We start from the raw sequence: 18,536 nt of genomic DNA on the forward strand, positions 1-18,536 counted from the left end.
AGCCGTATGCATTTTGTCACCAACACTATGCGAGTGCATATATACGAATCAACCTTGTGTGCGGAGAGACACACCCTGATCTGCACTCTTTCCCCACCTCTGTGCAGGTGCCATCAATCAGCCAGCAGAGGTCATAGTGCATCAGTTACGAGGAGTCCCTATCCGGCTTAATACCCCACCCCTATATGAACAACAGGCCAATCGTTGTTCATGTGGTCACTCAGCCCAGCCGGATGGCAGAGCTTCAATACGATGTATTCGAAATCCCACCTCTGGTGCGCTAGCGTGTGTTTTCACCGCTGTGCCACCTGAGCGGCGGAAGTTATTGTTTGACTTTGTTTGTTAATAGTTTCTGAGTCATTTTAGTCATTAAACATAACTTATGATTTATAGTAGTTGCCAATGATTTGTAGTTTATTTAATATTGTCACTAATGGTTATATTAATGTGTCTTATAAAGAAATCTTGTTTTAATATGCAATGCACCTTAAGATTTTTAACTTTTAATAGAGATGTAAAACAGAAAACACTCCCAAAATGAATACTCCCAGAAAAAACTCCCAAAATGCACATTTTCATATTCCCTTACAGCTTTGCACATCTGGACTCATTGCTTTAGTCCATAAAATATGTGCCGTGTCAAGGAATCCATTAAGTTCCACACTTGTAATTTGCCCATCGTATAATATTACTTTAATAACTTGATTAAATGACTTGATGAGAAATTTCTCCTTGGTTTGTCCAGGCTCTTCAGGAGGAGGTGCGTATCCCTGGTACGGATCTACGCCTGAACTACTTGAGCAGCCGCACAGCAGGTTATAAGTCTGTTCTTAGGGTCACACTGACCCACACAATCATCCCATTTAGTCTTATGAAGGTGCACCTTATGGTGGCTGTGGAAGGCCGTCTCTATAGGAAGTGGTTCTCAGCAGCGCCCAACCTTTCTTATGACTTTGTGTGGGACAAGACCGACGTCTACAGCCAGAAGGTGTACGGCCTGTCCGAGGCGTTTGGTGAGTAGATTATCATGAGGTTAAACAAATGGAGTAAACATTTCTCTTGTTACCATTAAGGTCTTAATTTTTGGAGACACCTTGAAATATAATTTGCTTATATAGCTGCTTTATATATAAGCACATTGGATTTGTTTTGGTTATTTGAAAAACCTTTTATAGTGCACTCTAGTGTTTCCTTACTATGCAGTTGTAAATGAAATATAATAGTAGTTTTGGTAGAGTCGACACTGTATGCTGATCATGGAGTGCTTTGTTTGGACAGTGTCTGTGGGATTTGAGTACGAGTCATGTCCTGATATGATCCTGTGGGAGAAGAGGACGGCAATTCTACAGGGATATGAAAGCACAGCGTCTAACCTGGGGGGCTGGAGCATCGACAAACACCATGCGCTTAACATCCAGAGTGGTGAGATCTCTCTCTTTCTCTCTCTCTCACACACACACACACACTCAAACTCAAACTCAAAAGAAGCTTTATTGGCATGACAAATAAGGACATTCGTATTGCCAAAGCAAGTTACAGGGAAATATAAACAATAAAAATAAGAAAGAACAAAAATATACAGAACAGTTACATGTGCAAAAAAATATAGAATAGAATAAAATATTAATAAAAACAGTGCAAAATAATAACAATAAAAAGTATAATATTTACAATAATGAGGTAGTAAAACAATCAGTTTGTGCGTGTGCGTGTGTGTATGTGTGTATGAGACATGGTCACCCACTGTCCCTCACCTGGTGGCAGGTGTGTGTATAGAGTGCTGCTAGTGTGCAGCTCTCTCTGTGTTCCCCCAGTAGATGGGGCAGTTTGTCGGGGTCTGGGAGGGAGGTAAAGTTGGGGATGATGTTATTAAATTTAGGGAAGAATTGGGAGCGGACGTGGTGGTACTTGGTACACCGGGTGAGGAAGTGCAGCTCCGTCTCTACTGTACTGAGAGTGCAGTGCTGACACGACCGCTCCTCCCGGGGCAGCCAAGACCGGGTGTGTCGCCCCGTCTCCACGGCCAGGTCGTGTGCGCTCAGTCTGTACCTCGTCAGGGTGTTTCTTAATTTAGGGTCGGATACTGTGCTCAGATAATCTGCTGCACTGTAGTGTCTGTTTAGGGCCAAATAACACTGCATTTTACTTTGAGTTTTAGTTTCAGTTTCCCAATAATTCAGATATTTAGTTCTGAGTTTTTGTGTAATTTGGTTTATTCTAATTGGGTTTACAGATTTCTCTTGTTCCTGAGTCTTTATTGTGTTAGTGTGTGTTATTAGTGTGTCGGTGTGTGTTAGCAATGTGTTTGTGTGTGTTATTAGAGTGTCTGTGTGTGTTAGTGGTGTATCTGTGTGTGTTAGAGTGTCTGTGTGTGTTATTAGTGTATCGGTGTGTGTTAGTGGTGTATCTGTGTGTGTTACTGGTGTATCTGTGTGTGTTAGTGGTGTGTGGGTGCAGTGACTCAGGACCAGTTGGATGAGGGGACTGGTATGTTTGCTCAGCTCTTGGTGTTTCAGGGCTTTATAACACATATCGCACAACAGTGTGTGACAGACACCAAACACTTAGCATTTAGAATGGTGAGCTTACACAAAGAAGCAGACAGACACACACAGATTTAGTCACAGCACGGTGGCCAAAAATATACACTAGTGTACGTTCATTCACACGCACCCTGCCGTAAAACCATTAGCAATGCTACAGTTATTTCAGCACTTGGACTTTTCTGACATTCTGACATGTAGGAAACGGCTCATCCACTCTTTCTTTCATCTTTTATAATGTTTTTGCTATGAGGTCGATTTTTATCCTTCCACCGAATTGCTTCTGAAAGAAAGAAGCCATACGTGCCGGACACTTTTTATCAGGATGCTTCCCCGTCAGCGTCTATGCACACTCGGTGTGAAATGAGGCGTACTAACAACAGGCGCGTACGGAGCGCAGGTGGTACTTCGATCTGTCAATGATAGCAATTCAGTCAGCAGGAGAACAAACCTCTCAGGCTGAGTATTTTCTTTGAACTTAAATCTGTATGTTTCTTCTTTCAATATTTTATTTATTCATGCTTTCCCACACTCTCGTCCCTCACTTATCATAACTACACATCCTAGTCATGCTTTACATTTTTTAGAGCAGAATTATTTGAAGGTATAGTTTGGTAATAATTTTAGCACAAATTAACCAAAACAACTTAAAATACAGGCCCCTGTTGGTGTTACTGCTAAATATGTCCTCAAAACAGGTTAAGAAGGCTAAGAGTTTGTAAACCTATGTGTCTGGAATAGTCAGCAAAACCTCTGAGCATAGATAAATATGTTCAAGTCTGGAAAACCTTGGTGAAGTTACAGTTGTTGATTGTATTAGTATATAAGCAAGGTGGCTCGGTGGGTAGTACTGTTGCCTCACAGCAAGAAGGTCCTGGGTTTGATCCCCAGGCGGGGTGGTCCGGGTCCTTTCTGTGCGGAGTTCTCCCAAAGTCCAAAAATATGCAGTCAGGTTAATTGGAGACACTGAATTGCCCTATAGGTGAATGTGTGTGTATGTGTGTCTGCCCTGCTATGGACTGGCGCCCTGTCCAGGGTGTTACTGTGTGCCTTGCGCCCATTAAAAAGCTGGGATAGGCTCCAGCACCCTACCCCGTGGCCCTGATTGGATAAGCGGTTAGGAAAGTGAGTGAGCTATTTGTATGTGCTTGTCCTAAGTTGTGTAGGACTTTTATGTCCAAAATAAAATGTTAATCTGAATTCCTTCATTGCTTTTATTGTGGCTTTTCTTACATTATTTTAGTCAAAAATATAAAGCAAATTAGCTTAATAATTAATTTGCATAGAAAGTATAAAAAAGCATAGAAAATATTATTTAACTTGGTCTCCATGGACGAAAGAAAAATCCAAACTGGCCCTAAAAATCACAAAAATATATGTTTGTAACAAATTTTAAGGCTGCTAAGGCATGGAAGAAAAGGTTGCACAAAGAAGAAAGATCTTTCATAACATCTATAAAAGTAATAAGTGATAAAATACATAAGAATGTAAGTCCCAAGTCTCTCATGTTGCATAAGTAATTATTAAATAATAAGTCATGGATAAAGCAAATGTTACTTCAGATAAAACCTATTCACATAAGCAATGGGAATAAACGTCTCAGACCAATAAATGTGAATTCCACTTGATCAGCTTCTCTTCAGCTAGTCTCGGTCTTGGTTAGTAATAATCTGAAATCGTCTCTCATGCAGTAGAAGGAATCCTGTTGCTTAAAACCAGGGAAAGCTCTTATGAATAAAGTTAAATCAGCATTAAAATGTCATGCTTCTGTTGCATCAATACAGACAATTGAAATGATATAAAAATACTGCTTTTAATATAAAAACGCTGTCCAGTATACACAGTGGGGCCACCAGTCTGGGACCACTAGGAACCTGCTTCTATTTTGTATCACGAATTAAATACAATTCTTTTTATTACAAATTATTTCACCCCATGACAGTTTGGGTGAAAAGTAGAATTTTAAAATTTCTTAATATTTGATATGGGCAAATCAATCAAAACATTAAAACCACCTCCTTGTTTCTACACACACTGTCCATTTTATCAGCTCCACTTACCATATAGAAGCACTTTGTAGTTCTACAAGTACTGACTGTAGTCCATCTTTTCACCCTGTTCTTCAATGGTCAGGACCCCCACAGGACCACCACAGAGCAGGTATTATTTTGGTGGTGGGTCATTCTCAGCACTGCAGTGACACTGACATGGTGGTGGTGTGTTAGTGTGTGTTGTGCTAGTATGAGTAAATCAGACACAGCAACGTTGCTGGAGGTTTTTAAACACCTCACTGTTACTGCTGTACTGAGAATAGTCCACCAACCAAACATATCCAGCCAACAGCGCCCCATGGGCAGCGTCCTGTGACCACTGATGAAGGTCTAGAAGATGACCAACTCAAACAGCAGCAATAGATGAGCGATCGTCTCTGACTTTACATCTACAAGGTGGACCAACTAGGTAGGAGTGTCTAATGGAGTGGACAGTGAGTGGACACAGTATTTAAAAACTCCAGCAGCGCTGCTGTGTCTGATCCAGTCATACCAGCACAACACACACTAACACAGAATGATCCACCACCTACATAATACATGCTCTGTGGTGGTCCTGTGGGGGTCCTGACCATTGAAGAACAGGGTGAAAACAGGCTAAAAAGATATGTAGAGAAACAGATGGACTACAGTCAGTAATTGTAGAACTACAAAGTGCTTCTATATGGTAGTTGGAGCTGATAAAATTGATAGTGAGTGTAGAAAGTGGTTTCAGATTTAATAATATAAATGAATTAATGAAATTTACATGATTAAAGTTGTTTGAGCAGCTGCTTCAATGGAAAGGGTAAAACACCAGAAAATCCAATGTTCTATACAAAGAAAGATACAAAGAAAAAATGCCCTTGCTATTTTCAGTAGAGCCACATACTATATATCATATAATATATATTGTCTCAAATTATGATGAAATGATTTCTAATGCAAAACACTGTATTCAGTCTGAGGAAAATGCAAAACAGAGACATGTTCACTCATGGTCTCAGACTTTTTGCCCCCAGAATGTCAGCATAATATATTTTGTCCTTCCCTTTAGGCATCCTGCACAAGGGCAACGGCGAGAATGTCTTCATTTCCCAGCAGCCCCCTGTCATCGGGAGTATCATGGGTAACGGACGGCGACGCAGCATTTCCTGTCCGAGCTGTAACGGCCTGGCTGATGGAAATAAGCTTCTAGCTCCGGTGGCTCTGGCCTGTGGCTCAGATGGCAGCTTATTTGTGGGTGACTTCAACTATATCCGTCGAATATTTACCACTGGGAATGTCACCAGCGTCCTGGAGCTCAGGTAAGTCATGTCTGATTTATACACGCTCACAGTGACATACACACATAGATAATATGCTTAATAACAATGCCTAAAATTCTGATGTTGATAGAATGGACTTATAGGGTGGATGGGAATGAATATTAAATGTATCAAAGGATCGGATTCATTTTTTTTTTTTTTATTCCGATCCATACTATCCACATTATATGGCTCATATATAGGAAAATAAAATATTTATATACTATTAATTATATACAGTATTATGTTTGACATGTTATAAATTAACCTGTATATATTTTGCATACCTCTCTAATTTTTCTCTTATTCTGTCTATTCTTTAAGCATAACAACAGTTTAAAGCCCTGATTTACTAAAAGATTGTGCATGTCTTCATAAATAATGATATCTGGGCTGTTTGTACTTAAGAGTACAGAGCACCAGTAATGTAAATGTACTGATTTAGCACTCGCATTGTGCATTATTAAGTGGAATGTTGGCATTATTTGCATTAATGTATGCATTATTACTACTGGAAGCAGGTAGTAATCTGATGCATGGTTTTCACCCAGGTTGCTGATATAGTCATGTAAAGAAAACCATTATAAGAGATGTATCTCTTACCTAGCAATGTTAGTATATTCTAGAAGTCTGAGCAGAAGCAAATAATGCTTTTATTGATATTGCATCCTGCGGAAAGGCTATTGGACCTTTAGATTATTGTATTGTTCTTTATTTGCATTTTACCATAACAGTAAATATATGTGGATAGTGCAGCAGTGGAGGGTTTATTTCCTTCTTGCACACACTGTCATTACTAATAGAAAACACATTATGCAGGCACAGTGTACAAGCCAGTTTATATTTGCCTGCGCCCTGATTTTATTCAAGAGTGGCCTGATTTTATTTAATTATGTTACGAATCAGTAAACATTAAAAAATAAATTAATGAGATATTGTTGGCTGTTATGTATGTCTACACAACTTCCTAAACCAGTGGTTATCAAGATCAAACAGCACACACAAAAAAGATATTTACATACTGTTTTTTACAATTGCAGGGGTACCTTGAAACTCAATGTCAATTGGTTCTGGGACTGGCGTTGAGTTTAAAAGGCGTTGAGTTTCAAGGTATTTTTTCCCATAAGGATGTATGGGAAACCTGTTAATATGTTCCATGGTCCCGTAGACCTGAATATATTTAGGTCTTATACACTTATACACTGAAAATAACACAAATATAATATAAAAACACTGAAATAAAAAGCTTATTTTTACAATTTCTCAGAACCTCGAGCTGTAACACAAGTTTAAAAGTGAAACAGGAGGAAAATCCAGCTAAACACAGATACATGTGGACGCTTTCAGACTGAATCTGATGGTTATTCCACACAAATGCCGTTTCATCTCATATGCACACTTTGATGACGTATTACCGCACAGCTCAAGCCGAGCGCTGAACAAAGTGACTCTTCATTGTTTATTTGAAATTAAATACATTCATTTTTAAAAAACAAACTGAACACGTTAAGTTTAAGGGAAACGTTGAGTTTAGGGGAAAAAAATTCTTGACGAAGGTCATTGACTTTCAAAGATTTTGATTTTAGGGGACGTTGAGTTACAAGGTACCACTGTATTAAATATCCAAAGCACGTCCACTAACCACACATATAATCCAATAAATTGCACTAACAAATTACTACACTTTATTTAAGGTTTTAGTAAATCAGGGTGATTAGCACACTTTACATTTTAGAATCCTTACTGCATGAACTAAAAACTAACACAATCTACCTTTCTAATCCTGTTTTCTCATCCTTCTTTCCTTACCTTCTCTTTTTTCCTGCTGTCCTTCTTTAAAACCATACAGAAATAAAGATTTCAGACACAGGTAAGAGATTTCTGATGGGATCATTTGTTCCTTTCATGCATCGCAAGTTTCATAACACTATTGTATGCTATTCCATGCTATTCAGAGGTGTTGATGCTCCAAAAGCTTGCAGGTTAATGACAAAAAGTACAAAGAAAATATTTTCAGGTTTTTCACTGACAAACAATGGCATTGTGCAAAGAGTTGGTACAGAGTTTAAAGTTTAGACACTTAGAGACACTTAGAAAGAGTTAGGACAGAGTCTAAGACTAAAGTTGTACAAGTAACACTGTTCTTGAGGGTTTCACTGTTAGCAGTTTAACTGGTAACAGATGCGGCCATTAAGATTGAGAAGCATCCACCAAAAGCCTACTCTTTGCGAACAGGGATGGGTCATGGTTCACCACTCTGTGCCAAACTTTGAGAACTGTCAGTCACTTCAAAGACAATGTTTTTCAGTGCAGAATTGCAAAGAATTTAGGTCTTTTGCCATCTACAGTCCATAATATAATGAAAAGATTTAGAGAGTCAGTGGACAATCTCAGTATGTAAAGGACAGAGGTGGAAACTGCCATCAAGCCCCAAGGTGGTATTGTTTAAGAAACCATCATGCAACTGTGATGGGCGTAGCCACATGGGTTCAGGAGTACCTGAAACTGTTATGAAAAGAGTCATCTGAGAGGGACCGAAAGACAGTGTAAACATGTTCTATGGTCAGACGAGTCACAACAATGTAGCTCCAGAGATACAGAGTGCATGTGCTTGACTGGCCTGCCTGCAGTCCAGATCTGTGTCCTATTAAAATGTATGGTGCATCATGAAGAGAAGAATCAGACAACAGTGACCAATGACTGTTGAGCATCTCAAGTCTTGTATACAGCAAGAATGGGCAAAAATAAAAAATTTATAATTAAATAAGTATAATTAAAGAAAAGTCATGTGACCCTAGGGTTGCCAACCGTCCCGTAAAATACGGAATCGTTCCGTATTTGGAAACTAAATGTCGCGTTCCGTATTGAACTGATACGGGACGCGCTTTGTTCCGTATTTTTATCAATGGGAGAGAAATGCTGCAGATTAGACTGTTCAATACTAGAGCTGGGCGGTTCCTGAATCACCCGGGTTAATGATTCGAATCTTTGTACTGAATCAGGAATCACGAGTCTGAAATCTTAATTAACCCGGATCCTACGAGTCCTCTGACTGGCTGCTGCTAAGTACACAAGGCGAGTGAGCCGACTCACTGGAAACACCTCTGACTCAGATGATTTGGCTGAACCGGCTTCACTCCAGTGTATGAATCTAAGTAATAAGTTAAATATTTAATAGTTAAGAATTTACCACCACTATAAATACTTCACTGTTTGAGTAGCGCAGTGGGCAGCGCGCATCGCGCACGTTCTTCTGCCCTAGGTTCGAATCCGGCTTAGGGCGAAACTAAAGTAACACAAGCAGGGCCGGCGCTATGAGGGGCGCTGGGGTGGGCATTGCCCCAACCCTCCCCCAATTTTCTTACTGCCCCCCTAAGCAACGCAGTCCAGAACCGGGCTGCATGTCGGTGTTAAGATGGATTATGTAAAAATGTTGTTTTCACTATTGAGAAAAAATGTTACATGATGTTTATGCATGTTCTTTTACCTAAAATATGGTTCTGATTTATCATTAAAGAATGAAAATAATATATGTTAAACAGCTTAAATTAAACATTTTGATAATGTTCCTAACCCCCCCCCCCCCCCCCTCCCCGCTCAGGTAAACAGGGTGTTCCTTATTTCCAGTTCTGAAAGTTGGCAACCCTATGTGACCCAATTGTAAACATGCCTCTGCCCCAGCTTTTTGAGTTTCAGTTTTTGTTGCATTTTTAGAAAGTGTCCCAACTATTTTGGAAATAGGTTTTTAGAGAGTGTGCATTCAGTAAACATCCTGAAACTGTTTCTCACTAAATAATTCAAAAACATTTACCTCCCACACAGTTATGAAAAGGGCATTAAACCGACAGCCCACTTAAAATGCTGGTAGAATTGGACAGACATTATTTTGATGCACACCTTGCAACCCTTCATAAGTTATGGTCACACACTAAAGTAAACATTTGCAGAAATAGCTACGCCAGTATATCTGAGCGAGTCCAAGTCCCTGGCCATTATTCGAAATGTCAGACAAGTAGATGGAGCCGCAGTGTTGGACTTAGCATAAGCCCTGTTTCAGTGCTTTAAATATTTCCTGCCCTCGGGGGACACGGCTCCCATAACGACAGTAATCACCACCTCCTCACCTGGAGAACGGGAGGGAAAAAGCTGACTGCCTTACATACAGCACAGCTTGACATTTCGGTCAGAGGCAAATTACATACTTAACCGCTTTTAGCACCTTCCAAGGGTGCACTTCATTAATGAAGTTTGATGTCACAGATTGCAGTTTGTCATCGTAAATGCTTCGGACGTTCGGAAATTGAATGTCTGGGCTTGAAAACACTGCAGGATGTGAGAGTTATTCTTCGACACTGAGGACAAGGTGTTTTACAGACATCTGTCTAGCATGACAGGGAGCAGCATGGTGCTTATGTTGACTGACAGGACGTTAGAGGTGTTTAAGACTGGGCTAAGGTGGTGTGGCCAATACCAGCTGCTTGCAGTCTATTGATGGGTCTTAACACAGTTGTACCTTAGCGGTTGAGGTTCTGGACTAGTAATCTGAAGGTTGCTGGTTCAAGCCCCACCACTACCAGGTTGCCACTGTTGGGCCCTTGAGCAAGGCCCTTAACCGTCAATTGCTTAGACTGTATAATGTCACAATTGTACGTTGCTTTGGATAAAAGCGTCTGCTAGGTGCTGTAAATGTAAAACATTGGAAATACAGTGATCAGCCATAATATTAACACCACCTCCTTGTTTGTACACTCACTATCCATTTTATCAGCTCCACCTACCATATAGAAGCACTTTGTAGTTCTACAATTACTGACTGTAGTCCGTCTGTTTCTCTACACACCTTTTTAGCCTGCTTTCTCCATATTCTTCAATAGTCAGGACCACCACAGAGTAGGTATAATTTAGATCATTCTCAGCACTGCAGTGACACTGACATGGTGCTGGTATGAGTGGATCAGACACAGCAGTGCTGCTGGAGTTTTTAAATACCGTGACCACTCACTGTCCACTCTATTAGACACTCCTACCTAGTTGATCCACTTTGTAGATGTAAAGTCAGAGACGATCGCTCATCTATTGCCGCTGTTTGAGCTGGTCATCTTTGAGATCTTCATCAGTGGTCACAGGACGCTGCCCACGGGGCGCTGTTGGCTGGATATATTTGGTTGGTGGACTATTCTCAGTCCAGCAGTAACAGTGAGGTGTTTAAAAACTCCAGCAGCGCTGCTGTGTCTTATCCACTCATACCAGCACAACACACACTAACACACCACCGTCATGTCAGTGTCACTGCAGTGCTGAGAATGATCCACCACCCAAATAATACCTACTCTGTGGTGGTCTTGGGAAAGTCCTGCCCATTGAAGAACAGCTTGAAAGGGGGCTAACAAAGCATGCAGAGAAACAGATGGACTACAGTCAGTAATTGTAGCACTACAAAGTGCTCCTATATGATAAGTGGAGCTGATAAAATGGACAATGTGTGTAGAAACAAGGAGGTGGTTTTAATGTTATGGCTGATCGGTGTATGTAGGGCAGTGTTAGCTCCATGGTTAAGGTACTGGACTAGTAATCAGAAGGTTGCTGGTTCAAGCCCCACCACTGCCCTTAATACTCAATTGCTCAAATTGCATTCAGTAATAATTGTTAGCGTCTGTTAAATGCCAAAAATGTAAATGTAACTTCAGCATTAACTGTTTAAGTTCCAGTCATAACATTCCATCTGTCTTAGGTTATCATACCAGATATGCAACATATGGTTAAGTATAGCCAAAAATATATGGACACAGCATTATACTTCGGTTTAGTCAGGCTTCTGCAGTCTTTAAGTGGTCAGATGGGTATTTTGGAGAGGGTACTGGCTGGAATTTAAAACCACACAGTTTGTTTGTGAGGACAAGACTAAGTATGAGAATGAGTGCATGTCTAGGGACAAGTCTAAGTTCTTGAGTACAACGCCTCTGTAATCTCTTTTAAACCAAGACTGGAACTTTCTGTGACAAACCTGTTTTGCTTCATTTTTAAATGGAGGTCATCAGTCAGTGTGGTCAGCAGAGGCAGATATGACATTCTGGCCCCAGGTCAGTTAGACTAGCGTGTTTCCAAACCTTCAGCAGAAGGTCAGTTGTCATCCCACATAACAAATCGAAGCTGGCAGGACGACAGATCTGTTTCTCTGTTTTTTTTTTCCATTCCCTCTTTGACGTCCATAGCTGTGGCATGGCTGTTTACACCCTTTCAGTGTGCTGTCTGGGTTTTGTTATTAATCGGTATGAAGCATTGATCAATTAATTCAGAAGGTGGTAGGGTGTGGCAGGTACAACTAAAGCAGTACAACAAAAATTTTAGGTTGAAATCCTTTGCTTCTTTGGAAAAGAGAAGTTCTGATGCTTAATCATTTTTGATTCTTGACCTTTTTCACTCTCTTAAAGCATAGCTAACACCTTGGCCATTTTTGCTGCTCTTCTGGATATACCCAGATAAGAAAAAAAATGACACTAGGACAAAAGAGCACTTAGCACACCTCAGTTATGCTTTTTATTAGAATGTCTTGTCATGCTTGGTCAATGTTTGTACAAAAATCTGAAAAGATGTACCAGCTGTTAATAAAATTGTAGGCTAGAGATGACTGTAATTGGCTTGGGCAGACTGGGCAGACTGCCCAATTCCTGACCTTGAGGACTGCAGTTGACTCATAGTTCCTGCTGAAACACAGCAGCAATGTCTGTTAATGCCCAGTGAATTAAGTCAGGTGTCTTGGAGCCTGGAAACTCTGGAAACCTTTCTGGATTGGAATTGGTCAGCCCTAAAGTTAGCATCCAAGTCCGGTCACATCGAAGTGCCCGACTGCATGCCAGAATTATTCAACTTGTCAACCTGTGAAACTTTAAATTGCAGTGCAGGTTCCTTGCCTGTTTTATTTGATTAGCTTGCAAAGGAGGGAACTGTAGCAAGCTCCCGATTGAAGTTCAGGTTCCAGCAGGTAGCTGGCTCTCTTACTCCAGCTTGATTGGAGCTATTTTGTCAGGCATTGATGTTGCCGAGCCCCCTGTGTGGATGTGAGGGATGGCTGTGTCAGCCTGACTCTGTTGTATAATAGGCTATTTGCTGAGCAGTGTGCCGTTCCTGCTTGAAAATGCATAATGTTTTTAGATACCAGACCTCAGAGCACATATATCTTCATAAGAAAGTTCCCCTCTCAAGGGAAATTGGCAGAACACCTACCTGAGCATACCGACAACACATTAGCCACCTGGGGGGTTTACTCAGCACAGGACCTATTTGATTGTTTAATAGAGGTACACACGTTGAATGTGAAAGCATTAACACAGCTCACAGATGTCTGCACCAGTTTAAACAGTGGAGCATAATAGTTTTTAGACTTTGATGATGACATACAGTGTATCACAAAAGTGAGTACACCCCTCACATTTCTGCAGATATTTAAGTATATCTTTTCATGGGACAACACTGACAAAATGACACTTTGACACAATGAAAAGTAGTCTGTGTGCAGCTTATATAACAGTGTAAATTTATTCTTCCCTCAAAATAACTCAATATACAGCCATTAATGTCTAAACCACCGGCAACAAAAGTGAGTACACCCCTTAGTGAAAGTTCCTGAAGTGTCAATATTTTGTGTGGCCACCATTATTTCCCAGAACTGCCTTAACTCTCCTGGGCATGGAGTTTACCAGAGCTTCACAGGTTGCCACTGGAATGCTTTTCCACTCCTCCATGACGACATCACGGAGCTGGCGGATATTCGAGACTTTGCGCTCCTCCACCTTCCGCTTGAGGATGCCCCAAAGATGTTCTATTGGGTTTAGGTCTGGAGACATGCTTGGCCAGTCCATCACCTTTACCCTCAGCCTCTTCAATAAAGCAGTGGTCGTCTTAGAGGTGTGTTTGGGGTCATTATCATGCTGGAACACTGCCCTGCGACCCAGTTTCCGGAGGGAGGGGATCATGCTCTGCTTCAGTATTTCACAGTACATATCGGAGTTCATGTGTCCCTCAATGAAATGTAACTCCCCAACACCTGCTGCACTCATGCAGCCCCAGACCATGGCATTCCCACCACCATGCTTGACTGTAGGCATGACACACTTATCTTTGTACTCCTCACCTGATTGCCGCCACACATGCTTGAGACCATCTGAACCAAATAAATTAATCTTGGTCTCATCAGACCATAGGACATGGTTCCAGTAATCCATGTCCTTTGTTGACATGTCTTCAGCAAACTGTTTGCGGGCTTTTTTGTGTAGAGACTTCAGAAGAGGCTTCCTTCTGGGGTGATAGCCATGCAGACCAATTTGATGTAGTGTGCGGCGTATGGTCTGAGCACTGACAGGCTGACCCCCCACCTTTTCAATCTCTGCAGCAATGCTGACAGCACTCTTGCGCCTATCTTTCAAAGACAGCAGTTGGATGTGATGCTGAGCACGTGCACTCAGCTTCTTTGGACAACCAACGCGAGGTCTGTTTTGAGTGGACCCTGCTCTTTTAAAACGCTGGATGATCTTGGCCACTGTGCTGCAGCTCAGTTTCAGGGTGTTGGCAATCTTCTTGTAGCCTTGGCCATCTTCATGTAGCACAACAATTCGTCTTTTAAGATCCTCAGAGAGTTTTTTGCCATGAGGTGCCATGTTGGAACTTTCAGTGACCAGTATGAGAGAGTTTGAGAGCTGTACTACTAAATTGAACACACCTGCTCCCTATGCACACCTGAGACCTAGTAACACTAACAAATCACATGACATTTTGGAGGGAAAATGACAAGCAGTGCTCAATTTGGACATTTAGGGGTGTAGTCTCTTAGGGGTGTACTCACTTTTGTTGCCGGCTGTTTAGACATTAATGGCTGTATATTGAGTTATTTTGAGGTAAGAATAAATTTACACTGTTATATAAGCTGCACACAGACTACTTTTCATTGTGTCAAAGTGTCATTTTGTCAGTGTTGTCCCATGAAAAGATATACTTAAATATCTGCAGAAATGTGAGGGGTGTACTCACTTTTGTGATACACTGTATATGTACTGTGGGTTTCTATGTCATGGGTTTTTCACACTATGTAAACATCTGCTCACTAGGTGTGAGTATGACTGTGATTGACCTTATAATAGGTATGCTTTTAAAATAAGCTATTATGCAAATAAAATATGCTAACATTTCTTTTTTCTGTTTTTTTTTTTCCCATTTGTAGTAATAGCCCAGCTCACAAGTACTATCTGGCCACAAGTCCAGTGTCAGGAGCTCTGTTTCTATCAGACACCAGCAGCAGGAAGGTGTTCAAGATAAAGTCCCTGAACGTTGTAAAGGATGTAGCTAAGAACCTGGAGCTTATGGCAGGGACAGGGGACCAGTGTCTTCCTTATGACGAGACCCGCTGTGGGGATGGAGGCAAGGCTGTGGAAGCTACACTCACAAACCCAAGAGGTAAGAATCATTTCAGTGCAGTCTCTATACCAGAGACGTCGTCAAGAGATATCACCAAACCACCAAGCAAGATTAAATTACAGGTACTTAAAATACTCAATTACTCAAGTAATAAACTACCAGTCACCCAATAAACTATCGAGTAATAAAAAATTTCAAATACTGAATGAAGTAATTGTAGTTACCCAATAAACTACCAGTCACCCAATAAACTATCGAGTTATAAAAAATTTCAAATACTGAATGAAGTAATTGTAGTTACCCAATAAACTACCAGTCACCCAATAAACTACCAGTCACCCAATAAACTACCAAGTAATAAGTTTCAAATACTCAATATGGTGATTTTAGTTAACCAGTAAACTACCAGTCACCCAATGAACTACTGACTAATAAATTTCAAATACTCAATAAAGAAATTGCAGTTACCCAATAAACTACCAGTCACCCAATAAACTACCGAGTAATAAAACGTGTCAAATACTCAATAAAGAAAATGTTGTAACCCAATAAACTACCCAGTAATAAGTTTCAAATGCTCAGTAAAGTAATTGTAGTTACCCAATAAACTACCAATCACCCAATAAACTACTGAGTAATGTTTTAAATACTCAATGAAGTAACTGTAGTTACCCAATAAACTACCAGTCACCCAATAAACTATCGAGTAATAAAAAGTTTCAAATACTCAATGAAGTAATTGTAACCCAATAAACTACCAGTCACCCAATAAGCTGTCAGTCACCCAATAAACTACCAAGTAATAAGTTTTAAATACTCAATAAAGTAATTGTAGTTACCCAATAAACTACCAGTCACCCATTAAACTATCGAGTAATAAGTTTCAAATACTTAATAAAGTAATTGTAGTCACCCAATAAACTACTGAGTAATATACAGTTTCAAATACTGAAAGAAGTAATTGTAGTTATCCAATAAACTACCAGTCACCCAATAAACTATTGAGTAATAACTTTTAAATACTCAATAAAGTAATTGTATGTACCCAATAAACTATCAAGTAATATGTTTCAAATACTCAATAAAGTAATTGTAGTCACCCAATAAACTACTGAGTAATAAACAGTTTTAAATACTGAATGAAGTCATTGTATTTACCAAATAAACTACCAGTCACCCAATAAACTACTGAGTAATAAGTTTCAAATACTCAATAAAGTAATTGTATTCACCCAATAAACTACCAAGTCATAAGTTTCAAATACTCAATAAAGTAATTGTAGTCACCCAATAAACTACCGAGTAATAGAAAGCATCTGGTAACAATAATTGAATGCAATATTTATATAAAATGGCATTGATAACATTAAACCTGTTTATTATGAAACAGCATTCTTTATTTGCCAGGGGACATGAAGAATCAGTAGTCAGCAGTTAGTCTAAACATCAGGTGGCAGACACAACATTGATTCTTGTACACACAATGACTAGAGACCAACATTGAACCAAATCCCCAGGATCCATTGCTGTGTGTAATTTACTCTACCAGCTGTACCACCATGCATGCCTCAACTTACGTTTCTAGGATTTAATGCTAGATAATGTGGCTCAGTGGCACAGCAGTTGGTGTAGGTGTTGTGCAGCGTCAGGGTTCCAAGGAACTGAGTTCAAACCACAACTTCCATGAGCATGTTGGTTTCTAGTAAATACTTTTAAAATGCAAAAAGTGGATTGGCTGGTCTGTAGAAGCCTTCCTAGCACCCAAGGGTGCCGTTGGACCAACTTTGGGAAACGTTGGTCTACAGTAACTATAAAGTAAGCAAGTATAATCTAGCATAGTGTTCGTCTTATTTCCGTAAATGTTTAGTGTGATTGCTATGACTGCCTCAGTTCCCTGTCAGTTATTATATTCTACCTTTTACTGGATGTCAGTTGTGAACCAAATTTAACAGCAAACCACTCTTTTATATCTCATTTTGAACGTCATACTCATTCTGCGTTTAAATGGTCTTCAAACTGCTGACATATGGAAGACCGGCTTTTCATAAGACTTGGTCTCATCTCAAATATTCCACCTGGTGAGCTTCCCTGCTGCACAGAAGAGCTTAGTAACAGCTCTAATGTAAAACACCTGTTTTTGCTAATCTTGTTATTTACAAACATTTGAATGGTGGAGGGATGATTTATAGTAGCAATGGAGCAGGAAACATGCCTGGAAAGTTAACCATGCTCCAACCATTAGTCTAAATTTGTGTTGACAGTTTATTTTAAAGCATCTTTGAAGGTAGGAACGCTTTCATGATCCTGTATGAGTGTAAAATGACTTGGTTGGCAAATTGCAGATACAATTAAAATGTCTCTCTATTTAGAATTGCCATATGGACCTTCAAGGTTGGATGGTTTTTCTTGTGTAGCAGGTTTAAACATCTGTATTGTGGGCAAACTTGGAATCCAAGCCAAGTGTTTTTCAACCACGTTTCCCCACTCTGAATACAATCAGACATTACACAAAGCAAATTTAGAGGTTGATGTTTTCATTCTATCCTTTAAATGATTTTCATTTTCTGAAGGAATTCATTACGATAAAGCACACGAAATGGGAAATATTCATGAGTTCATACATATTTTAGCGTGTTTCTTTATCACCCAGCTTTATTTTTATTGCTCAGTCATTTTCCCCAAATACATGAAAACAGACACGTTTATATTATTTGACATTTATTACCAATGCTATTTTGTATAATTGATTTACACCTATCAGTCATAACATTGTTGGGAAACATCCTTGTTTCTACACTCACTGTCCATTTAATCAGCTCCACTTATCATATAGAAGCACTTCGTAGCTCTACAATTACTGACTGTAGTCCATCTGTTTCTCTGCATGCTTTGTTAACCCCCTTTCATGCTGTTCTTTAATGGTCAGGACTCTCCCAGGACCACTACAGAGCAGGTATTATTTATCTCACACTGCACTGACACTGACATGGTGGTGGTGTGTTAGTGTGTGTTGTGCTGGTATGAGTGGATCAGACACAGCAATGCTGCTGGAGTTTTTAAACACCTCACTGTCACTGCTGGACCGAGAATAGTTCACCAACCAAAAATATTCATCCAACAGCGCCCCGTAGGCAGCGTTCTGTGACCACTGATGAAGGTCTGGAAGATGACCAACTCAAACAGCAGCAATAGATGAGCGATCGTCTCTGACTTTACATCTACAAGGTGGACCAACTAGGTAGGAGTGT

General features: G+C 40.1%; 1 protein-coding gene across 1 annotated transcript in view; it reads left to right on the forward strand.

Moving 5' to 3' along the window:
• Window positions 1-18,536, forward strand: part of tenm4 (teneurin transmembrane protein 4) — a 349,240-nt gene that overhangs the window by 268,725 nt on the left and 61,979 nt on the right. Inside the window, exons 20-23 of the mRNA XM_063016253.1 lie at window positions 746-1,013; window positions 1,279-1,422; window positions 5,631-5,880; window positions 15,095-15,327. Of these exons, the coding sequence (XP_062872323.1) occupies window positions 746-1,013; window positions 1,279-1,422; window positions 5,631-5,880; window positions 15,095-15,327 (895 nt within the window). The remainder of the gene's footprint in view (window positions 1-745; window positions 1,014-1,278; window positions 1,423-5,630; window positions 5,881-15,094; window positions 15,328-18,536) is intronic.

This window comes from Trichomycterus rosablanca, chromosome 20 (assembly GCF_030014385.1).
Source record: "Trichomycterus rosablanca isolate fTriRos1 chromosome 20, fTriRos1.hap1, whole genome shotgun sequence".
NCBI lineage: Eukaryota > Metazoa > Chordata > Actinopteri > Siluriformes > Trichomycteridae > Trichomycterus > Trichomycterus rosablanca.